Here is a 25,545-nt window from a genome sequence, read left to right as displayed (position 1 = left end):
GTGTGTCTCCAGTGGCACAACATATTCGCCACTGAAATGGCATATCTAGGGAAAAATATACATTTTTAATTTGCACCATCCGCAGCGCATTCATTTATGGAAAAGTCCTTGTGGGGTGAAAATGCTCACTACACCCCTTAATAAATGCCTTGAGGGGTGTAGTTTCCAAAATGGGGTCACTTTCTTTTTATTATTTCACATCTGAGCATTGGAATTGTGAACCAAAACTTTGTAAATCGCCAAATTAGGCCTCAATTTCACATGGTACTCTTTCACTCCTGAGCCCTGTCAAACCTTCAGGCAAAAGATTAGAGTCATGTAGGGTGTTTCTAAAACCGGGAAACACTGCATAATAATTAGAGCACTGTCTTGTTACGGTGGCACAAGCTGGGCACCACATATTGGCATATCTATGTAAAAAAATCCGATTTTTAACTCTGCAACATCGAGTGCACACTAATTTCTACAAAACACCTGCGGGGTTAACATGCTCACTACACCCCTAGGTGAATGCATTGAGGGATGTAGTTTCCAAAATGGAGTCTTCTGGGGGGTTTCCACTGTTTTGGTCCCACAGGCCAGAAACCAATCCAGCAAAATCTGCACTCCAAAAGCCAAATGCCACTCCTTCCCTTCTGAGCCCTACTGGGTGCCCAAACAGCAGTTTATACCACATATGGGGTATTGCCATACTCTGGAGAAATTGCTTTACAAATGTTGGGTTCTTTTTTTTCCTTTATTTGTTGAGAAAATGAAAAATTTTGAGCTAAAGCTACGTCTTATTGAAGAAAAAGGATTGTTTTTATTTTCACTGCCCAATTCTAATAAATTCTATGAAACACCTGTGGGGTCAAAATGTTCAGTACACCCCTAGATGAATTCCTCAAGGGGTGTAGTTTCCTAAATGGAGTCACTTTTTGGGCGTTTCCATTGTTTTGTCCCCTCAGTTGATTTGCAAATGAGACATGGCCTCCGCAAACCATTCCTGCTAAATGTGATCTTCAAAAGACAAATAGCGCTCTTTCCCTTCTAAGCGCAGACGTGTTTCAAAACAGCTGTTTATGACCACATGGGGGTATTGTTTTACTTGGGAGAAATTGCTTTACAAATTTTGCAGTGCTTTTTTTCCTTTAGCCTTTGTGGAAATGAGAAAAAATTAGCTAAACCTACATTTTCTTTGCAAAAAAATTTTGATTTTAATTTTTACAGCCTAATTCCAATAATTTCTGCAAAAAACCTGTGGGGTCAAAATGCTCACTATACCCCTAGATAATTTCCTCAATGGGTGTAGTTTCCAAAATGGGTCACTTGTGGGGGCTTTCCACTGTTTTGTCCCCACAGGGGCTTTGCAAATGTGACATGGCCTCCACAAACCATTCCTGCTAAATGTGATCTCCAAAAGCCAAATGGCGCGCCTTCCCTTCTCAGCCCTGCCATGTGTCCGAACAGCCGTTTATGACCACACGTGGTGTATTGTTTTACTTGGGAGAAATTGCTTTACAAATTTTGTGGTGCTTTTTCTCCTTTAGTCCTTGTGGAAATGAGAAAAAAAAAAAATATATATATATATATATATATATATATCGCTAAACCTACATTTTATTTGAAAAAAATGTAGATTTTAATTTTCACGCCCTACTTCCAATAATTTCTGTAAAAAAACCTGTGCGGTCAAAATGCTCACTATACCCCTAGATAATTTCCTTGAGGTGTGTAGTTTCCCAAATAGGGTCACTTTTGAGGGATTTCCACTGTTTTGGCACAAGAGCATTTCAAACCTGACATGGTGCCTAAAATACATTTTAATAAAAATAAGGCCCCAAAATCCACTAGGTGCTCCTTTGCTTCCGAGGCTGGTGCTTCAGTCCAGGAGCACGCTACGGCCACATGTGGGATATTTCCTAAAACTGTAGAACATGGGCAATAAATATTGAGTTGCATTTCTCTGGTAAAGCTTTGTGTTACCCAAAAAAATGGTTTAAAAATTAATTTCAGAAAAAAATATGAAATTTGTAAATTTCACCTCTACATTTCTTTAATTCCTGTGAAACGTCTAAAGGGTTAAGAAATTTTCTAAATGCTGTTTTGAATACTTTGATATATTTTTAAAATGGGGTGACTTTTTGGGGGTTTCTAATATACAAGGCCCTAAAAGCCACTTCACAACTGATCTGGCCCCTGTAAAAATAGCCTATTGAAATTTTCTTGAAAATGTGAGAAATTGCTGCTAAAGTTCTAAGCCTTGTAACGTCCTAGAAAAATAAAAGGATGTTCAAAAAATGATGCCAATCTAAAGTAGACATATGGGGGATGTTAATTAGCAACAATTTTGTGTGGTATAACTGCCTGTCTTACAAGAAAATACATTTCAATTGAGAAAAATGCTTATTTTTGCAATTTTTTGCAAAATTTTGGTGTTTTTCCCAATTAAATACTGAACGTATCGAGCAAATTTTTCCAGTAACAAAAAGTCCAATGTGTCACGAGAAAACAATCTCAGAATCGCTTGGATAGGTAAAAGCATTCCGACGTTATTACCACATAAAGTGAAACATGTCAGATTTGAAAAATGAGGCTCTGTCAGGAAGGTAAAAGTGGCCAAAGAGGGAAGGGGTTAACATAAAACCTTTATTTAAACAATATGTAATTTTCTGATGATAGATTCACTTTAAAAAAAGGTATTTTGGAAGTAAAATTTTTGGGATATTTCATACGAATTGGGAAGCATTGCTGTGGAATTCGGAGCCCCTTTGAAAGCCCTCATGCGGACCGCTTTTCTTGTCCTGTTAGACCGGGTTCCTGTAGCATAAACGCTGTGGAATGGTGTGCGCAAATTCCGCAGCATTTACAGTAGCAGAAAAGTGGCAAATTTAGAAAATCTCACGCCCACGCTGCGGAAAAAAAACGCAGCGTAATCGTTAATAAATTGACCTGCGGTGCAGAATTTAATTCTGCAACATGTCAATTTCTGCTGCGTTTTTGTTGATTTTCTGTTGCGCGTTTTCCCCATTGAAGTCAATGGGGATGCAAAACCCACAACAGAAAGCCAAGTTTTACGACTTTTGCTGCGTAATTGCGATTACGCCGCAAAATTCCCAACTCCAGAGAAAAAAATATCATGCTTACCTAGAACGCTCTCTTTCCTGCAGTCCTGCCTCCTGGATGAGGTTTCATCCCATATGATCGCTGCAGCCAATAACATGCTGCAGCATCACATGGCCTGCACTTTCATCGTAGGAGGCCGGACTACAAGCAGAATAGAGGGAGGGAGTAAGTATAGGTCTTTTTGTTTTGGTTTTTTTTTTTCAAGCGCTGCTTTCCGCAATGGAAATTCCGTCCGAAAAACCGCAAAACAACGTGACTAAAAAAAAAAACACTCAAGCAAAATAAAACGTAGTTGGCAAAGTAATGCAAGATGTGTAGAGTAGATACATACCACACAGATCTTTGTTCAGAAGTGTGTGTTAAATAAATTCCAAAAGCACAGGAATGAACCAACCAATGTTTGCACGCAAATTAAATTGACAATTTTGTAGGTATATAGAATTCTCCATCCCCCTATACAAACTAAGGTTGTTGCGTTCACAAGTTGCAGTTAAAGCACATTATAAATATTACTGCAGAACCACGGCACAAAACACAAATTAACCGCAACGTGTGAACACAGGCTAACCCTAAGCAATAATTACAATTCCCTAAACTTAAAGAAACACTCCACTTTATTTTTTTTTATTGCACCCTCCATTTGTACATTGGTGTTTCAGATGGAAGATCACATGAGAAGCGCTGGACCCGAAAAAGACAAGATGCAGGGATCTAAGTATTTTTGCGCAAAGCACCCCACTGAAACACCAATGTACAAATGGAGTGCTCATTTAATCTAGTGTTAAAGGCTATGCACACCTTTGAAAAAAAAAAAAAAAAAATAATAATACTGTTTGGTGCAACTTTCTAAATACTTTTATATTTAAAATGTACTTTTTGAGATGCAGCTGCTTTGTATCCTGTATCCAGGTCAGCGGCACGGACCCATTAACGCTCAACCGTCAGTGCCGCGTACCTGATGAATTCAAGTCTCAGTGCAAGATACAGTTGTTCTGTATACAGGATACAAAGCAGCTGTATCTCTAAAAGTAAATATTATTTTTAATAAAAAAGTATTTAGAAAGTTGCACCAATCCAATGATAGATATTTTTATTTAAAAACAAACAAAAAATGTGAAAAGGTGTACAAAGCCTTTAACTAATAAGTTTTTTTTTTGTGGCACTAGTTGGAAATCATGGCCGGCGTCATGGCTCCTCCATGAGTGGAATTCCCAGCCAGAGTGTTGCTGACGGGATTCTGCTTCTAGAGGGAGCCCGTCTAGGAGGCGGCGTAACTACCACTGTAGCACCCATAGCGGCTGCTACGGGGCCTGCGGCATGAGCTGCTATGGCTGCTACAATGGTAGCGACACCACATTCAATAGTATCTGCGTCCTTAGGACGCAGAAACTATTGAATGCTATGGCAGAGCAGGGAGGTAGCTCCCTACTCTGCCATTTACTAGGCTACAGACTCCCAGGCAGAGTGCTAGTAGTGCTCTGCCCGGGACACTAGCTCTGGGGTTGCCCCTGACATCACTGTCTATATATGGACAATGATGTCAGGAGCAGAGCTGGAGTCCCATCCCAGGCAGAGACTACGGCTCTGGGGATGCCCCTGACATCACTCTCCATATATGGAAGGTGAAGCCAAGAGAAGAGTCTCATGCAGAGCGCTAGAAGTGCTCTGGTTGGGGATTCCACTCCTAGAGGGAGCCCCAAAGGCACTATCTGGGAAGAGGGGGGGCCCTGTGTGGCACTACCTGGGAGGGGGGAGCTGTGTGGCACTACCTGGGAGGTGGTGGGAGCTGTGTGGCACTACCTGGGAGGTGGTGGGCTGTGTGGCACTACCTGGGAGGTGGTGGGCTGTGTGGCACTACCTGGGAGGTGGTGGGCTGTGTGGCACTATCTACAGTGGGCACTAAATTTATGGGGCTACAAACTGAGGGCATAACTTCTTTATGGGGGCATAAACAAGGCCTAACTTCTATATGGGGGCACAAAGTGACATTTTCTGCCATTTTACTGCCACCGTGAGTTCCTACGCAAAGGGGCCCACTAAGTCTGTTGCACAAGGCACCACATAAACCTGGAGCCGGCCCTGTTGGAAATGATAATTTATGGCGACTGTCCGTGGATGACAAGGTCTTTTCTGACTGAAACCTTTTTAATCCATCATAGTATATATAATAGTTATCACCATGACCGTAGCATGTAATGGATATCGCTAGAGGAGCGGTTAGTGGATTTTACGCTGGGTACGGACAGAATAGGGACAGTTAAAAAAAAATGTACAAATATTATTGGCTTGTTTATAGCGCTAGGGAAATGGTGCGACTTATTGGACACCGCGATCCGGCCACTGTTAAACTTTTTATACACCAGCTTCTCTTTACAGGCTGAAGTGAGAGACGCAAGTATATGCAGCTCCCACTTCAACCTACTCTAACTCAGGCTAGTGACCGGCCCATAGTCTTTTTACGTCGGTCACTAACGGGCCTTATTCCGATGCCATAGACTTTTTACGTCGCAGCATCGGAATAAGTAAACAGAGCAGGGAGCTGTCAAATCTCCCTGCTCTCAGCTGCCAGAGGCAGCTGAGGGCTGGGGGCGTCCCTGCTCTGCCGTGTGAGATCGATATTAGTATCGATCTCACCAGTTTAACCCCTCAGATGCAGTGCACAATAGCGTGCACCGCATCTGAGTGGTTTTGGAGGGAGGGAGTTCCCTCTCTCTCCCACAGACAGCCGGCGATACGATCGCCGAGTGTCTGTGTCTCCCATGGCAAGCGGGGGCCTAATAAAGGCCCCCAGGTCTGCCAGTAATGAATGCCTGCTAGATCATGCCTCTGGCATGACCTAGCAGATGCCTGTCCGTTTTAAACGGACAGGCAGTAATCCACTGCAATACAAAAGTATTGCAGTGTATTATAATAGCGATCGCAGAATCGCATATTATAGTCCCCTAGTGGGACTAGTAAAAAAGTAAAAAAAAAAGTTTAATAAAGTTAATTTAAAAAAAAAAAAAGTGAAAAAAAATGAAAAACCCAGCTTTTCCCCTTACAAAAAGCTTTACTATTAAAAAAACAAAATAAAGTTAAAAAGTTACACATATTTGGTATCGCCGCGTCCGTAACGACCCCGACTATAAATATATTACGTTATTTAACCCGCACGGTGAACGCCGTAAAAAATTTAATAAAAAACTATGGAAAAATTGCTGTTTTCTGTGAATCCTGACTTTAAAAAAATGTGATAAAAAGTGATCAAAAAGTCGCATCTACTCCAAAATGGTACCAATAAAAACTACAAGTCTTCCCGCAAAAAAAAAGCCCTCACACAACCGCATCGGCGAAAAAATAAAAACGTTACGGCTCTTCAAATACGGAGACACAAAAACAGATAATTTTGAAAAAATGCGTTTTTACTGTGTAAAAGTAGTAAAACATACAAAAACTATACAAATTTGGTATCGTTGCAATCGTAACAACCCGCTGAATAAAGTTATTGTGTTATTTATATCACATGGTAAACGGCGTAGATTTAAGACACGAAAAAGAGTGGCGAAATTTCAGGTTTTTTTCTATTTCCCCCCAAATAAAAGTTAATCAATAAATAAAATGTCCCCCAAAATGGTGCTATTAAAAAATACAACTTGTCCCGCAAAAAACAAGACCTTATACAGCTATGTCGACGCAAAAATAAAAAGGTTATAGCTCTTGGAATGCGACGATGGAAAAACTTAAAAAATGGCTTGGTCATTAAGGTTTAAAATAGGCTGGTCATTAAGGGGTAAGTAATGTCATGGCAATGTTATGTCACCATGTCAAAAGACATGGTGACAAAACAATGATATCGGCTGTCGCAGACAGCCGAGAGTAACATTGAAGGCGTGGGTCACAAATCACGCTGCCCGTGATCGCTGTGATTGGTCAGTCAGTAGTGACTGACTAATCACCGCATACGCAGAAAGTGCCGGGGAACCAATTTACTAGCCGATAGGCGCCGTTGGCTGCTTTGGCAGCAGGATGCCTAACTATGGCTTCCAGTCACAAAAAAGAAGATGGTGCAGGCTGACACCCTGCTATAACGGCAGGGAATGAAGCTAGCTCCTATCCCTGCCATTAACCCCTTAGATGCCACGATCAAAAGCGATCGCGGTAGTGCAATGTATTAGACGATCAGGGCTTCAGGCCTTCAAATCCCCTAGGTGGACAAAAAAAAAAAGTTAACAAAAGTGTTGTCCAAGTATAAATATAAAAGTTATATGTTAAAAAAAACAAAAACTGCCTTTTTTCCTAGAAGTCTTTTATTATAGGAAAAAAAACTAAAACGTTATCAAAAAGTACACACATTTAGTATCGCCACGTCCGTAACAACCCAAACTATGTTATTTTTCCCCACACAGTGAACACTGGAAAATAAAATTAAAGACCATGCCAGAATCTTAATTTTTTGTTCATCCCTCCCAAAACATAGAATAAAAACCTTTCAGAGTCGCATGTACCCCAAAATAGTACCAATAAAAACCACAACCTGTCCCACATAAAACAAGCCCTTACACAGCGTTTTTGACTGAAAAACATGAGGGTATGTTCACACACGAACTTGAAAACGTCTCAAAATACGGAGCTGTTTTCTAATTTTCAGAAGTTTTTTGTGCCACTCGCGATTTTCGCTGCGTTTTTTACAGCCGTTTTTGGAGCTTTTTTTCAATAGTCTATGGAAAACGGCTCCAAAAATGTCCCAAGAAGTGTCCTGCACTCCTTTTTTCGCCAATGTTTTTTTTTAACGCGCAAAAAAAAAACGCAGCGAAAAACGCTCCGTAGGAACAGAACGCCGTTTTCCTATTGAAATAAATGGGCAGATGTTTGGAGGCGTTCTGCTTCTGATTTTTCGGACGTTTTTCGGGCGTTTACGGCCCGAAAAACGGCCGAAAATAGGCCATGTGAACATACCCTAAAAGTTATGGCTCTCAGAATACGTTGACAAAAAATAAAATTATTTTATTGTACAAACTCTGCAAAACATTAAAAAAAACTATACATATGGTATCGCCGTAATTGTATCGACCCACAAAATAAAGTAAAATTTTCATTTATAGCCCATGGTGAACACTGAAGAGAAAAAAAATAAAAAATAAAACATTGTCAGAATTGCTTGTATTTTGTCACCTTGTCTGCTTAAAAAAAAATAGGTGTACCCCAAAATGGTACCAATGAAAACTACAGATTGACCTGCAACAAACAAGCCCACACACAGCTCCATTGCTGAAAAACAAAAAAAGCTCTGGCTCTCAGAATATCGCGATGCAAAATTGCCAGTGTGTTCCAAAAGCGGATAAGATTGGGCAACATTTATCAGTGCGAAACTGGCCACACATCTATGGCTTATCTATTTACCGCAGTATTATACCCTCTTATTATATTCCGGATATACTCCGCACAGATTACATATGCCCCCATATTATAAACTGAAGTACCAGTAATACCCAAACAGAACTCCTATACCAAGCAAAATCTGCACTCCAAAATCCAAATGATGCTCCCTCCCTTGCGAGTCCTACAGCGTGCCCAAACAGCAGTTTACGTCTAAATATGTTATTACTATACCCGGGAGCACCCATTTAAAGCCTTATTCACACGACAGGATCCCGACCGTGCCAGAGTGTCGGCCGTTTTGCATCCGTTCCGGGCATATCTGGACAGTGACATCAGGGGCAACTCCTGAAGGGGAATCCCCATGTGGCCGGTGATTCCACTTCAGGAAAAGCCCCTGTCGTCTGTGTCCATTTATGGACACTGAACGTTACTGACTTCGCCTGGTGTGGAACCCCCGGTCACAGAGTGTTCGGGGATTCCGCTTCAGGAGTTTACCCTGATGTCACTGTCCAGATATGGACAGAGACATCAAGCGCTCTGTCCAGGAGCGGAATCCCTGAACACACGGGGATTCCGCTTTCAGGGAGCTAAAGTGAGGCTAGCACATAGAGCAGGGAGATACCTCCCTGCTCTTCTATAGTGGCATCGCTACAGCAGTAGCAGCTGCTAGCGGCGCCATCGGCCATTGGAGGTGTCGCCGGGCCAGGGCGCTTTTAAAACAAGCAGGGGAAGGGAGCCAGCGCAGTGCTCCCTTCCACCTGTTTTACACCCAGGCCCTGCCACAGTGTAGAAACTTACCTCCAGCGTACAGCCATTCGTCCGAATGGCATAAACTCCTCCTCCTCACATGCACTCTGCGCTGTGAGGAGAGAGCGAGCGACGTTAGACACGGCCGTCACTCGTGACACATTCCGGTGATGGCCGTGTATTACCCGGCCCCATAGACTTCTATGGGAGCCGGGCGAACGGCCTAAAATAGGTCATGTCCCATTTTTTGACGGCAGGTTTTCCCGGCCCGTCAAAAAAATTGGTCGTGTGAATAGCCCCATTAGGGGTCTATTGTTCCTACTGCAGCCGGGTGGCAGCCGTTTTATGAACGGCCGTGAAACCCTGTCGTGTGAATAAGGGCTAACAGTTTTAGATATTTGTCTTCAGTGGCACAAACTGGGCACAACATATTGTGCCCTAAAATGGCATATCAGTGGAAAATTTTAATTTTCACTTTGCACCATCTGTTGAACATTAATTTCTAATGAATAAACACCTGTCGGGTCAAAATGCCCACTACACCTCTTAAAATGCGTTAAGGAGTGCACTTTCCAAGATAGGTGTCACTACTTGGGGGCTTGGTTTACTATCCGACCTCAGAGCCCTGCAATTGTGGGCAAATGCTGTGAAAATCACCAAAATGGACCTCAAATGCGCATGGTGCTCTTCACTTCTGAGCCCGGTCATGTCCAGGCAAATGATAAATGTCTTGATGGGTGTAGTTTCTAAAATGGGGTCACTTCTTGGGGGCTTCCACTGTACTCCGGTACCCCAGGTATTTTGCAAATGGGACAAGACACCCAAAAACCAATCCAGCAAAATCTGCATGCCAAATAGCGCTCCCGCCTTTGAGCCCTGCCATGTGTCCAAACAGCAGTTTATAACCACGTGGGGTGTTGCCTTAATCAGAAGAAATTGCTTTACAAATGTTGGGGTGCTTTTCTCTTTTATCCCTTGTGAAAATGAAAAACGTAAACATTTTAGTGGAGAAAAAAATGTTGATATTCATTTTCACGGCCTAATTACACTAAATTCAGCAAAAAACCTATGAGGTATAAATTCTATAAATTCCTTGAGGGGTGTAGTTTGCCAAGTGGTTCTTTTTTGGGGGGGGGGGGGGGTTCCACTGTTTTGGCACCATACCTCTTCAAACCTGACATGGTGCCTAAAATATATTCTAATAAAAAGGAGGCCCCAAAATCCTCTAGGTGCTCCTTTGCTTCTGAGGCCGGTGTTTCAGTCCATTAGCACACTATGGCCACATGTGGGATTTTTCTAAAAACTGCAGAATCTGGGTAGTAAATATTGGAGTTACGTTTCCGTTTTAAATGACAGGTTACATCGTAATCTTGCGAGATTACGCTTGCCTTGCTGTAAATATCACAGACGCTACAGAAGTGTCAGGATTGTGAATAAACATCTGGTCCTGGCTGGGGGTAATGTATATTCACTGTCAGGACACTGCAGTAATGTTATAGTGTGTTTATGTGGCTGCACAAAGCAATATAGCTATATCGCTATGTGCTGTGTAAATGAATGGGGAGAGGTGCTTGACGCTGATTGGTCACTGATTGGTCAGCGTCATGCACTTCTCTCCACAACGCCCACTTGGTCAAAAAGTAAAAAACGCGCCCAGTTGTCCATTAAGAAAGTCATTAGCATAAAGCGAATATAGGTCATAACTCCGTCAAAAATGATTGTTTTTCTAAATAAAAAACACTGCTGTAATCTAAATTACAGCGCCAATCATATTATGTACAAGATAGGCCACTTATAATGTGGTGACAGAGCCTCTTTAATTGCTGTGAAATGCCTAAAGGGTGAAGAATCTTTCTAAATGTGGTTTTGAGTACTTTGAGGGGTGCCGTTTTTAAAATGGGGTGACTTACAGCGGGTTTCTAGTATATAGGGCCCTCAAAGCCACTTCAGAACTGAACTGGTTGTTGTGGCTTTATACCAGGACAGCGAATATACACTTTAGCAGAGCTGGGTAGAGGGAAGAGGCATCACCATTACGGTTAACTATGATTGCTATCAGTATTATGGGGGCACAGGGACATCTGAAAAAGGTGCATTAAAAAAAAAATTGCAGTACCAAGCTCTACATATCACATGTACCTCTCCCTGGGGTCCTTTTATGCATCCAATAAGCCCACAGTGAAAAAGTTTGTTCGCTCCTGATATCTCATGTGTTCCCTGTAAAACTCTGTTGGGAATTTTTTGGAACATTTAGGTCAGGATCACACAGTTTTGATGCAGTTTTTTTTAAGTCAAACACCAGAGTGGACACAAAAGAAAGGAGAAGAATCATTCTTTTATTTATACCTCTCCTTCTTTTTGGATCCACAAAAAGCGGAGTCAAAAATGCTGTCTGATCCTGGCCTTAAAGGAACACTCCAGGCAAAACAGTTACGCCTAGAGCAAAACCAGACGGGGCAGTGCATGACTCAAAGAACACTATAAAGTTAAGTCACGTCCTGCACTATCCGTAAGACAGTATCAGTTTTACAGAGAATGTTTAATTAAAAATCCTTAACCTAGTTATACATATGATTTGCCTCCAAAAGACATAAGTTTACATTCCACGTATCTCTGCAACAATAGACATATGGTGATAAAGTACCAGCCACAAAGCAGACACAATACAGCTCTGGGCAACCCCTTTAAGCATTACAAAATTAACTGAAATAAAAAAATGGTATGTCCAATGAATTTTTGAATATACAGCAGAACAATATTACATTATTAAAATACAAGGTTTCTTTTGTTTTTACATAAACTTTATTCCAAAGTAATGCACAAAAGAAAAGAAAAAAAGACCCCCAAAAAACAGAACAAGTATATATAACTCCACAACAGCTAAATTAAAAGTCATCATCAACAGATTGACAAAAGCACAATCTGTGCTACGACATGTCAAACAAACACTGCTCAGGACCGGACAGCCTAACGGCAATCCCTCTTGGGCAAGAAAGGCCAAGTGCCTACGGTTACTCACCCCCATTATAGAAGGTCCTTCTAGTGCTGCATGTCCTCAGGAATAGTAATAACATTTTCTGGATTTTCCCAGCACGTAAACTTATATTAAAGACGACATACAAGTATATACAACATAAGACGGGGGATGGGTTGGTAATAAAGTATTTTAGCAGCAATAACATACTACTACAAGTTTGGGGTGAACTGGTGCTTTATTTCGAAACTGAAATGACCACTAACAAGTAGAATTATGAAAGAATAACTATTCTTGGTAAACACATCAGGTTTCTCTTTACCGATAACCTGTTGGTCCTCCTGACATATCTGTTTTACAAAAAATAATGGAACATCTTTTCTTCGAACTTTGCATTGAACTGTCCCTCTGTTGCTCCTGCTGGAAACCATTTTGCTTTCTCTACCCACATGGGTTAGCACTGATTGGACAGTAAGTGGTACGACACAATGCAGAGTTCCAAGAACCCGCATGATTTTTATGGTTAACACAGGTATTCACTAAAACAGATATATCAGGAAATGGGACGTGTCCTCTTTAAATTAAATACACCAGGGCGGTTACCTTGGCAGGGAACGTGTAACATTCACTGCCCCAATATAGAGGAAAGTCAGGTACAAGGCAAAACATTGTATAAAGTGTAACTTATCCTTAAAGTTCCTCTATTATATTTTATATAACCTATATAAAAGCGGATACCTGTCCATGCAGATAGAAAACTTTTCACAAAATATTTAATCACTTTTTCCTGAACGAAGGTTAGGACTTTGAAAAGATAAAAATTAAAGGTTCCAGTACAAAACAAAAGTCTCAAAGTCCCCTGCAACAGTTGTTTAAAAGTCCGCAGCTAATGAGGTAAAGATAATGGAGCTTATAGTTAATCTTTAACATTGAAGGGTCGTACACTGCCAAAAGGAAAGCCACAAATGTATGCAGGCTACGAGAAGAACATTTGATCAGTGTGTAGTGCAATGCTACTTTCTCACCAGGAAAAGATTGCAACAGACTCACTCTCACGTATATATATATATTAAATCAAGGTTCAGCAAACAACCCCAGATACATACAACGGAAAATTGTACAATAAAAAAAAAAAAAAAAACATACTATGCACACCAAAAAAAAAAATTAGTTTTTGTTTTTTTACAGTATTTATATTGAGAATTAAAAAAGGTCAAAAAGTCTTGAGGTGTAAGCATATTGCAGATGAAAAGTAAAGGTTTTTTTTTTGTTTTTTTTAAAGGTCCATCTTTAAAGACAAATTATCTTTTCTCCTTTCCAACGACTCTTTGAAGGGGCAGCACACTATTGAGATCTTTGTTGTCTCTTAATCTCACCCAAGCCTAGGAGGGAGGGGGAAAAAAATAAAATTAATTTTAGTACAGATGTGTTCAGTAACCTATCAAATACATTACAATGAAACAAGGGCAGGACAGTAGTAACTACTCTGTTGTATATGTTTTTTGAGCAGAGAAAAAAAATTAATATAGAAAAGTACCTATATGCATCTGAATGCTCACCACATGCTGCCACAAAAGCTCAGAAGTCATTTTTCATTATCTTACCCAGCCCTTTACAGCATCGGTGTTTTGAGGCTGCCAGGCAGGATTACTATGTAAAGGACTACAGTTCCCATGATTCTTCTCCCCTCTCACAGACATTGTTTCGATTTACAACTGCTTGCATGCTCCTCTATTACAAGGTGTAAGGTAGTGCGGTAATCACTCACTGTCTGCTACTGAGACACATCTCTGATGTTCTGCTGCTATTCTCCGAAGCCATGCGAGGGAAACACAATCCGTCCAGAGAGGAAAAAGCGACGGGGTCAAAGAGCAAGGGGATACGATACATCCCGTACTAGAGGAGATAACCGCGTGCCCAATGTACGAAACGCGTCACACAAGCATATGATAAACACCCACTAGGAGCATGGTCATGAGACTGCATGTGAGACTGGCTGAGAGAGGCATTTCTGCTACAGACAGTACATTAGTGACTAATCTTACTGCAAGTAAACCATCTGCACACAATTTTTAAAGACCATTAAACCGCTTTAAGTATAAAGTGTCGCACACCTCTGCATATTATATGGTGCAGAAAACAAAGCATCCATAGAGGTGTTTGAGCTGTACTGCACCATTGTATGCCCCCGATTTCACATGGAGGCTTTTCTGTCACACTCCGTATAAATCTGACACTTGCATGTTCCGAAGGTTTCCGTATTACGGATGTATTGTCCCCAACAGAATTCCTACTAGGGCTGTGTGCCTCTGTACGGCCTCCTGTACATTGCAGATCCTTGAGGCCCTAATAATTCAAACTCACCCACTAAGCTACACATATAGCTTTATATCAGATTGGTGCTGGCACTATTGCAGCTCATTCATATGTTTGTAAAACAACTGCATGTCTAGAATAAGGTCAGGTTCGCACTGGGACAAGAGTGGGGTAAGTGAGAAATGCGACACCAATGTGCGCACAAAAACTACAGCAATCCCTGAACTCCAGCCCTGTCATGTACATATATTTCCTGTCCTTGTAAAACCTTACAGATACAATATTCAGTACTACCACTAATGTCTTACCTTCATGAATTCCTCCTGAATCAAGTCAAATTTATGTTTTTCATGTACAGCTCTAGCAGTGTTTGTTCTGTCAAATGGCTCTACAAATGAAAATAGAGACTTAAAATGCTTTTTCTTTCTTCACAGAAAACATTAATATATGTCTATATGACGTTACTGAACGTGCATAAAAAAATGGACAGGCATCTGTAAGGGAATACCAAGTTATGCCTTAAGGGAAACGTATATTGGACAGTCCTTGAGACCTTATTTTAGGCCCCAGGCTGATACTGTATAAAACCATCAGTCCTGGTGATCAGAATGCCAGGGCAGGTGGGGAGATGATAAACAGCCTCCTCCATCTGTCAATATCTGGATTTGCATTTATCGCTTTGCTGAACAGGTTAAATGACTGGGATCAGAGTTTTCTCCAATCCAGTTGTTATTGCTAAAGGGCGGCTGACAAACAGCGTCTTTCCAGCTGGTAATAGTCGCTCGATCTCATACATGCCGATTTGTGAAATAGTAACTGGGAGGCACCTGTTCCTTACCTTCCACACAGATGTATTTGTTCCTCCATTCAATGCCATCTGTTCTCTGCATAGCTTTGCCTTCACGTACAGAAATCATCTTGTTCTTCCAGCTGAGAAAGAAACGTAGCATTACTTTAGGCCTTCACCTACACTGCATGCTTTATAAAAACCAGCTCATCCAAATTTAAAACAGGGAAACTAGCAAAGCAGTGGGAGATAACAAATTCTATGAAAAAGACCTATACAATGTTTAGGACTCTGTAGACATTGTTCCTTTGCACCTTTTACCACCACCACCCAAGGCCTTACTCAGACAGCCGTGTTTGGTCCATGATATAAAGACTGTGTGTCCGCTACATTTCCCGGTCCGACCACCGTTCAGGGAGCCGGGCTCCTAGCATCATAGTTATCTATGATGCTAGGAATCCCTCCCTCCACGCGGAAATCAAGTCCCGTACTGAAAACATGATTACAGCACGCGACAGTATCCCCGCAGAGAGGCAGGGACTCCCAGGATCATACATAATTATGACGATAGTAGCCCAGTTCCCTGAACTGTGTTCGGTATGGGAAATACGGCTGACATACAGTGTATATATCACAGACCAAAAACAATGTCTGAATAAGGCCAAAAACACTGATTTTGTAGGAGTGCATTTTGCTCTAGAGGCAGAAATTGACGGTCTCAAAGTGAATGGTTATAAAGTGATGGCTTGTTTATTAGTTTGTACTGTAATGGTCATCTGCACTTTATCTTTTTAAAGTGTGTGTGTTAGGCCTCATGCACACGACCGTAAAAACTCCCGTTATTACGGGTCGTAATTACGACCCGTAATAACGGGCTCATAGACTTCTATTGGCCACGGGTACCTTCCCGTTTTCTTACGGGAAGGTGCCCGTGCCGTTGAAAAAGATAGAACATGTCCTATTTCAGGCCGTGATAACGGCACGGACAGTCCATAGAAGTCTATGGAGCTCCCGTAATGACGGGTGGCTACATGTGTGCACCCGTCATTACGGCAGCGTTGCTAAGCGACGTCAGTAAATATTCACTGTCCAGGGAGCTGAAAGAGTTAACTGATCGGCAGTAACTCTTTCAGCACCCTGGACAGTGACTACCGATCAGAATAAAGAGCAACCTGTAAAAAATAAAAGACGTTCATACTTACCGAGAACTTCCTGCTTCCTCCAGTCCGGTCTCCCGGCCGTTGCCTTGGTGACGCGTCCCTCTCGACATCCGGCCCGACGTCCTGGCCGTCCCTGGATGACGTTTCAGCCCATGTGACCGCTGCAGGCAATCACAGGTCAATCACAGGCTGCAGCGGTCACATGGACAGCCGCGTCATCCTGGGAGGTCGGGCTGGATGTGAAGAGAGGGACGCGTCACCAAGACAACGGCCGGGTAAGTATGAATTTCTTTAACTTTTATTACAGAAAGGGCTGTCCCTTCTCTCTATCCTGCACTGATAGAGAGAAGGGGCTGCCGATTAGTGCAGTGCTATTTTGCCGCCAAAAATGTGCCCGTAAATACGGGTGGAATACGGGTGACACCGGACCCATATTTACGGGCACGGGTCCGTAAATACTGGTGCAAAACGGGTCGAATACGTGTGACACCGGACCCGTATTTACGCCAGTATTTACGGGTTGGAAAAAATACGGTCGTGTGCATGAGGCCTTAGTAAATATTATAAAATGCCGGGATTTGTACATTATTTATATCTACTTAATAGTCCAAATATTGATAGGATAATACTACAGAAAATATTGTTTAGCATATAGGCAAAAGGTACACCTGTGGTAGACCCTCGGAGGGAGTTGACCAGGATCGATCATGACACTAGTACGCTTCTGCTATAGGTCATACAGTGACACCTGAGTTCATTGATTGGAAGATAACACTATCCGAGATGAACATTGTATATAAAAAGAACAAAATGATCATTAAGAAAAGATACAAATAAAATTTTTTTTTTTTAAATATTAAATCATTAAAGGCTGCTCCTTTACTTCTGTACTTCTTATTTAAATACGGAGAAGTCCATAAGTAACATCATGTCCAGCCATAAAGGAGTACTTTTAAAGTGCTTCTAAACCCTTATACATAGTAAAAAAAAAAAATTTAACTTCAATTCTAAGCGCAGTCAATTGTGCTGCACAGCTCCTTCTGTCTCTCACACAGAAAGCTACAAAAAAAAACCAAGGAAAAAAAAACCAAAACGCGTCATGAAGGTCAAAATAGGCAGCATCCTTAAAGAGACTGTTACCAAATTAGAAGTGCCCTATCTCCTACATAATGAGATCGGTGCTGTAATGTGACAGCAGTGCTTTTTATTTAGAAAAACAATTTATCACAGTATTAGCGATTTTAGCTTTATGCTAATTCATTTCTTAATGGACAACTGGGCGTGTTTTTACTTTAGACCAAGTGGGCGTCGTACAGAGGAGTGTATGACGCTGACCAATCAGTGACCAATCAGCGTCATTCACTCCTCTCCATTCATTTCCTCAGCGCATAGGGATCCTGCTAGATCACTATGTGCTGCCTTTTACTGACACATTAAAGTTACTGAAATGTTTAGACAGTGAATAGACATTCCTTCCAGCCAGGACGGGATGTCTATTCACAATCCCGACATTTCGGTAAAATTTCTGTGGTATTTACAGCAGAGCAAGTGTAATCTCACTGTAAGGCCCCATGCACACGACCGTATTTTTGTCCACCCGTAAATACTGGCGTAAATACGGGTCCTTGGTCACACGTATTCGACCCGTATTGCACCAGTATTTACGGGCACGTTTTTGGCTGCAAAATTGCACTGCAGTAATCGGCAGCCCCTTCTCTCTATCAGTGCAGGATAGAGAGAAGGGACAGCCCTTTCCGTAATAAAAGTAAAAGAAATTCATACTTACCTGGCCGTTGTCTTGGTGACGCGTCCCTCCCTTGACATCCAGTCCGACCTCCCTGGATGATGCGGCAGTCCATGTGACCGCTGCAGCCAGTGATTGGCCTGTGATTGGCTGCAGCGGTCACATGGGCTGAAACGTCATTCTGGGAGGCCGGACTGGAGGAAGCAGGGAGTTCTGGGTAAGTATGAACGTCTTTTTTTTTTTACAGCTTTATCTATATTCTGATCGGTAGCCACTGTCCAAGGTGCTGAAACAGTTACTGCCGATCGTTTAACTCTTTCAGCACCCTGGACAGTGACTATTTACTGACATCGACCTAGCAACGCTCCCGTAATTACGGGTGCACACACGTAGTCACCCGTAATTACGGGAGCCCCATAGACTTCTATGGGCTGCCCGTGCCGTAATTACGGCCTGAAATAGGACATGTTCTATCTTTTTCAACGGCACGGGCACCTTCCCGTAAGCATACGGGGAGGTACCCGTGGCCAATAGAAGTCTATGGGCCTGTAATTTTGGCCCGTAATTACGGGAGTTTTTACAGTCGTGTGCATGGGGCCTAACCTGTCATTTACAGCGTGATCTCGCAATAGTAAAACACGCCCAGTTGTCCATTAAGAAATTAATTAGAATAAAGCTAAAATCGCTAACATGGTAAAAATAGATCGTTTTTTTTCTAAATAAGCACTGCTGTCACCTACATTATAGCGCCCAGCTCCTTATGTAGGAGATAGGGCACTTATAATGTGGTGACAGAGTCTCTTTAAAGGTGTAAATTAAATTTTCCATGCTCCTTCAGTGAGGTAACCCACAAACAAAATCCCACAAAACTGCTGTCAATAGGGCTTGCTGTGGTTTTCAAAAACTTCGGAATACTCTGAAAATCATACATTTTCCAACAGCCGGTGTGACTAACATTTCATAGTGGAGCTTCACTGTATTGTAGTAGTTCAAAAAATTTCGATCACTTACTCAAATTCTATTGCAAAGTATTTCAAGAATCCCAGAAGAAGGTCTCCCAGGCTTGATCCATTTTTGGACACATATTGAGGGATATTGCGAGGAGCATGATGGACAAGGTGCAACTGCATAGCAGGGTTAAAACACTCCTGTCAAGGAGAAGGATGGAAAAAAAAAAAAAAAAGATAACATTTTACATACATACTTATATATTACTGATCATACTAGTAAATTACCACGTAAATATGTAGCAGGTTTAGTTTTGCTTTGAGAGAATGCCAAGTTAAAAGCAATAATCTTTCTTCATCCTGCTCAGTTACAAATGACAACCCAAAGGGTGAAGAAAAATCTATAAATAGCAAAAGTCTAGATTTCCCCGGAGGTATTTTTTTTCTCATGTTTCCTCATTTTTTCCCTCCCTCCAGAACGTCGAGCATGTGGACAAAAGATTTAGGAAGCGGTTTCTAGCTCATTAAAGGAACACTCTAGGGAAAACGGATACATTGTGTTATGCTTAATGGAGGGCTAGTGCATGACAGGGATTCTCTTTGGTGCTCTTTGAACCCTAAGTCACGCATCGCCCTGGCACTACACTAGGCATATGTGGCACATGTTGCTTGCAGCATGTGATAATGCCAAGGCAGTGTGGCAGTCTGTTTTATTTTTGCATGCTACACCTAAGATGTCATGGTGTATTAAGCCAGCAGCAGCATTACTCTTCCCCGTGGCCTGTGCTTGCTATAGCCGCTAAGCTCCATTCAAGAATATACCAGGCACAGTCCATGGGTAAGTGTGGCACTGTTTCTGAGGATTAAAAAGGCAGGTGCTTTTCTCTAATCTCATACACCACCTTTAAAAAGGACCTGTAACCGCATAGGGTACTAGTTTTACTTATAAAATCATTAGCCACTAAAGTAAAGTAATACTTTCCTAAATGCACATAAATATAACAAATGGAAAAACTTAACTTTCATTATGCAAATGACCTGACAGGATTTGGGTCCTGAACTTTCGAAGTTAGTGCTCCCAGCATCCCCTGCGACTTCCCACAACAGAATCCAGTCTCAAAATGTGAAATCTCACGTCCTGTCTAAAAGAGCTGTCTATACCGTATTAATACAGCAGTTACTGATGGGAGAGAATTAATACAGCAGTCAGCTATAGGTAGAGTCCTTTTAGACAGAACGTGAGATTTCACAACAACCCACGAGATCTGATGTTCTGAGACTTGATTCTGGAGTGGGACGTTATGGGAAGTAGCAGGGGATGTCGGAAGAACCAAATCAGAAAGTTCGGGAGCTGTCTCCTACCCATAATGAAAGTACATTTATACTGAAGCATTTTTTCATTTGTTTTAACTACATGCATTTAGGAAAATATCAATTTAAGGGACTAATGATTTCATTAATAAAACCAGTACCCAATATGCGTTGATTGTTCCTCTTTAAATAACTTTCAGATAAATTAAAATGCCAACTGCAATCCAACATCAGTGCCTGACCTCACTAACGCTCTTTGCAATGGAAGGATGTGAATCTTTTCAGCAACTCCATAATGTTGTTAAACAAGTATGTTTTTCTATGTAGATAAACACGTGTGTATATATATTTGTATATATGAAGAAAACTTTACAAAGTAATTAGAGATCTTCACACAAAAATAATGTATCATAATAGAAGCCATTTCTTTCAGCACACACAAGCAGTACTTACTGGGTAATTTTTTTGTAGAGATGGAAGAATTGGTTCAGGTAGCGCTACAAAAACAAATACATTATACTTATAATCTGAATGCAAAAAGGAATACAAAGGGACAAGTTCACATTACGATAATCCCGACATTTTCCAGTACTTCTTCAGGTGAACTTGAGCATTATTCTCACAAACATTTAACTTGTAAGGCCCTATTCACACAGATTTTTGGCACATTTTTTGACGCAAAACCGTCATGAAAAAAAACCAGACGAAAACGCCTCCCACTGATTTCAATGGGAGGCGGCGGTGGTTTTTTCCCAGCGAGCGGAAAAAAACGCTCACAGGGAGACAGAAGAGTCATGCCCTTTCTTCAAGCGTTTCTGTCTCTGACCTCCTATTGACATCAATGGGAGGTAGAGAAAGCGGTTTTCGTTGCGGTTTTTTTGTCAGCGGCGCTCAATTGACGCGACCGAAAAACGCGGCAAAGAGAACGCAGGCAGGTCAAAATTTCTGAAGGTATTTTGAGGTAGATTTTTCCATTTGAAAAAACTGTGTGAACTGGGCCTAACAGTAAGGTTGGGTTCACACGACCTATTTTCAGACGTAATGGAAGCGTATTATGCCTCAAATTATGTCTGAAAAAACGCCTCCAATACGTCAGCAAACATCTGCCCATTGCTTTCAATGGGCTTTACAATGTACTGTGTCGACGACCTGTCATTTTACGCGTCGCTGTCAAAAGACGGCGCGTAAAATAACAGCCTCGTCAAAAGAAGTGCAGGATACTTCTTGGGACGTAATTGGAGCCGTTTTTCATTGACTCCAATGAAGAACAACTCCAAATTACGTCCGTAAAAGACGCTCCGCAAAACACGAGTTCATGCAATTACGTCTGAAATTCAGGAGCGGTTTTCTCCTGAAAACAGCGCCGTAATTTCAGACGTAATTGCAGTTATCGTGTGCACATACCCTAAGGCTACATTCATATAAAGGTGAATTCTAGTGAAAACTGAAGCTTTCTTTTGTAACAGTCCATTAGAGAGTTCTAAAACTAGGGTTCAGCAACTGCCTAGCCACCATCTGGTTACCTTCTGCAGGGGGGGGGGGGGGGGGTGTTTTATAGATATGTTTATTACAAAATGATGATAAAAGAACTATACAAAACAAATGCTAATGTTTTGCCATGCTGATACAGGTAAATTACTGTAAGAACCAGAGCATCTGCTGAGACCTCTCTCAATGATGGCCCAGAGAGAAGTGTCCACATTTTATTTAGCATATGTGGCACATATTATTCTACCTCCCTGATAAGTAATTTTAGGAGCAGTGTCACCCCAAAAATATTTTTTATATCAGTTTGATGTTAGTGTTTTATTAAAAACTTTTGTATTTATTTGTGTGTTTGTGTGTTACTTTTTTTTATTTTTTTACTTTTTCTTCCCTATGGGGGCTGCCATTTTTTTTTTCCATTTCTGTATGTGTCGATTAACGACACATACAGGCATGGAATACGGCAGCTCCAGTCCCATAGTGAATGCGAACGGGGCCCGTTCCATCCACTATGGTGTACGCCGTCTGTGTGGGAACGGCGCATGCGCTACTCCCACACAGTCCAGGTTGAACTCTGCGACGTCCGGCGCCATTTTCCTGTAGACCGGAAGTCGCGGCCGGACAGTAAGATTACTACTTCCGGTCGCGGCTTCCGGACTTGTGCACTTGGAGCAGTAGCAGCAGACGGAGCGGACGGAGCAGGTAAGTGATTTCTATGTATGTTCGTGTTGGTGTGTGTTTAAAACTGTATGTAAACCTACTACACTGTGTGTTAGCTCAAAAAATGGCGACACACAGTGTAGGAGGTTAGACCGTTCAATCCCCTCGTTTCTCCCGGCACTAGCCAGGATTCTCAGAGCTCACTAGAGCGAGGGATTTTTTTCCAATTTTGCAGCATAAAGCAATGCGGTTGCTTTACCACATGCAATGCTGCAATTTTGGGAATTGCTCCATCTAGTGACCAGTGCTGGGAAATATTATAAATTAGAATCTAATTTAGAATATTTCCCGACTCGTGAAAAAAATAAAAAAAAATTAGAACAATGTTTAATCACCTACACACTAATTGTTTAACTAAAAAAAAAAATAAATTTTTTGCTAGCAACACATTCCCTTTAAAGGGAAGGTGTCATGAATTATTTTTTTATTATTATTATATTGCTTTTAATAAAATATAAACAAACATTTTATTTATTAGTGTTGTGACTACTTTTTACTGTGTTCTTACTTTTAATTCTCTATGGGGGCTGCCATTTTTTTTTTCATCTCTGTATGTGTCGATTAACGACACATACAGAGATGGAATACGGCACGTACAACCCCATAGAGAGTGCGAACGGGAGCCGTTTCATTCACAGAAGCGTACGCCGTCTGTGTGGGAACGGCGCTTGGTCCACACAGACCAAAACGAAGCTCATTCGTATAGCGAATTCCAGCGCCATTTTAATGTGGACAGTAAGATGACGACTTCCGGCCATATGTTCAACGAAGCGAAGGCGCAAGGAGCGTAGACCAGCAGAGGCGGCAGGAGCAGGTAATTTATGTTTGTGTATGTGATGTGTGTATTATGTTCGTGTGATACTGTCTGCGGAGCCCTGTATCTAATCCTCAAGTCCTTCAAACCCTAGCACTGGCCAGAAGAAGGGAGGGGGGATTGTGTGAGGACACAAAGCATTAGTGAGGCCTCATCTAGAATATGCAGTTCAGTTCTGGGCTCCAGTTCATAGAAAGGATGCCCTGGAGTTGGAAAAAATACAAAGAAGAGCAACGAAGCTAATTAGGGGCATGGAGAATCTAAGTTATGAGGAAAGATTGAAAGAATTAAACCTATTTAGCCTTGAAAAAAGACGACTAAGGGGGGACATGATTAACTTATATAAATATATTAATGCCACATACAAAAAATATGGTGAAATCCTGTTCCTTGTAAAACCCCCTCAAAAAACAAGGGGGCACTCCCTCCATCTGGAAAAAGAAAGGTTCAAGCTGCAGAGGCGACAAGGCTTCTTTACAGTGAGAACTGTGAATCTATGGAATAGCCTACCGCAGGAGCTGGTCACAGCAGGGACAGTAGATGGCTTTAAAAAAGGCTTAGATAATTTCCTAGAACAAAAAAATATTAGCTCCTATGTGTAGAAATGTTTCCTTCCATTTTCCCATCCCTTGGTTGAACTTGATGGACATGTGCCTTTTTTCAGCCGTACTAACTATGTAACTATGTAACTAGAGCGAGTGTGTCTACCCCAAATTTGCAGCATAAATCAATGAGGTTACTTTACCACAGTGACCATGCTGCAATTTTGGGAACTGCTCACGCTAGTGACCAGCACATGGAAATGTTATAAATTAGAATCTAATTTATAATATTTCCTGACTTGTGAAAAAATTAAATCACTCAAATACGAATTGTTTCACTGAAAAAAAAATAAAAATAATTTCTAGCGACACATTCCCTTTAAGGGAAGACATTTAGGCCTCATGCACACAACCGTAAAAACTCCCGTTATTACGGGTCGTAATCACGACCCGTAATAACGGGCTCATAGACTTCTATTGGCGACGGGTGCCTTCCCGTTTTCTCACGGGAAGGTGCCCGTGCCGTTGAAAAAGATAGAACATGTCCTATTTCAGGCCGTAATAACGGCACGGACAGTCCATAGAAGTCTATGGAGCTCTCGTAATAACGGGTGGCTACATGTGTGCACCCGTCATTACGGCAGCGTTGCTAAGCGACGTCAGTAAATAGTCACTGTCCAGGGCGCTGAAAGAGTTAACTGATCGGCAGTAACTCTTTCAGCACCCTGGACAGTGACTACCGATCAGTATAAACCTGTAAAAAATAAAAATAAAAGACGTTTATACTTAACGAGAACTTCCTGCTTCCTCCAGTCCGGTCTCCCGCCCGTTGCATTGGTGACGCGTCCCTCTCGACATCCGGCCCGACGTCCTGGATGACGTTTCAGGCCATGTGACCGCTGCAGCCAATCACAGGTCAATCACAGGCTGCAGCGGTCACATGGACTGCCGCGTCATCCAGGGATGTCGGGCTGGATGTGAAGAGAGGGACGCGTCACCAAGACAACGGCCGGGTAAGTATGAATTTCTTTAACTTTTATTACAGAAAAGGCTGTCCCTTCTCTCTATCCTGCACTGATAGAGAGAAGGGGCTGCCGATTAGTGCAGTGCTATTTTGCCGCCAAAAACGTGCTCATAAATACGGGTGGAATACGTGTGACACCGGACCCATATTTACGAGCACGGGTTCGTAAATACTGGTGCAAAACGGGTGGAATACGTGTGACACCGGACCCGTATTTACGCCAGTATTTACGGGTGGGAAAAAATACGGTCGTGTGCATGAGGCCTAACAGTGTGCAACTTTACCCGTTACTTTGCCCTTATTATGTTATCTTACAGACTCCCTAATTTAAAGAAGAGGAACCCTCGAAATAATCTGCAAGTAAATCTGTATGTTTTCACCCATTGTGTGAGCAGCAACAAAATTCACACCTGCAAAACAACCCCATTCACTTGTACTTAGTGCCCATATAGGGATTAGATAACAGAAGAGCAGGAAGAATTTTCCTTCTTCCCCTTAAGACAGAATTACA

General features: G+C 41.8%; 1 protein-coding gene across 2 annotated transcripts in view; it reads right to left on the bottom strand.

The window, feature by feature from the left end:
* Positions 1-12,403: 12,403 nt before the first annotated feature.
* The window catches only part of TENT2 (terminal nucleotidyltransferase 2), a 35,477-nt gene continuing 22,335 nt past the window's right edge, over positions 12,404-25,545 (bottom strand). For both annotated transcript variants that reach the window (XM_075838789.1, XM_075838783.1), the window contains exons 10-14: positions 20,903-20,946; positions 19,203-19,339; positions 15,339-15,430; positions 14,809-14,888; positions 12,404-13,566 (exon numbers count right to left, since the gene is read on the bottom strand). In XM_075838789.1, the coding sequence (XP_075694904.1) occupies positions 13,486-13,566; positions 14,809-14,888; positions 15,339-15,430; positions 19,203-19,339; positions 20,903-20,946 (434 nt within the window). In that variant the 3' untranslated portion in view covers positions 12,404-13,485. The remainder of the gene's footprint in view (positions 13,567-14,808; positions 14,889-15,338; positions 15,431-19,202; positions 19,340-20,902; positions 20,947-25,545) is intronic.

This window comes from Rhinoderma darwinii, chromosome 1, assembly GCF_050947455.1.
Source record: "Rhinoderma darwinii isolate aRhiDar2 chromosome 1, aRhiDar2.hap1, whole genome shotgun sequence".
NCBI lineage: Eukaryota > Metazoa > Chordata > Amphibia > Anura > Rhinodermatidae > Rhinoderma > Rhinoderma darwinii.
Note: the sequence above shows the minus strand (reverse complement) of the source record. Positions and strands in the feature narration are given on the sequence as shown.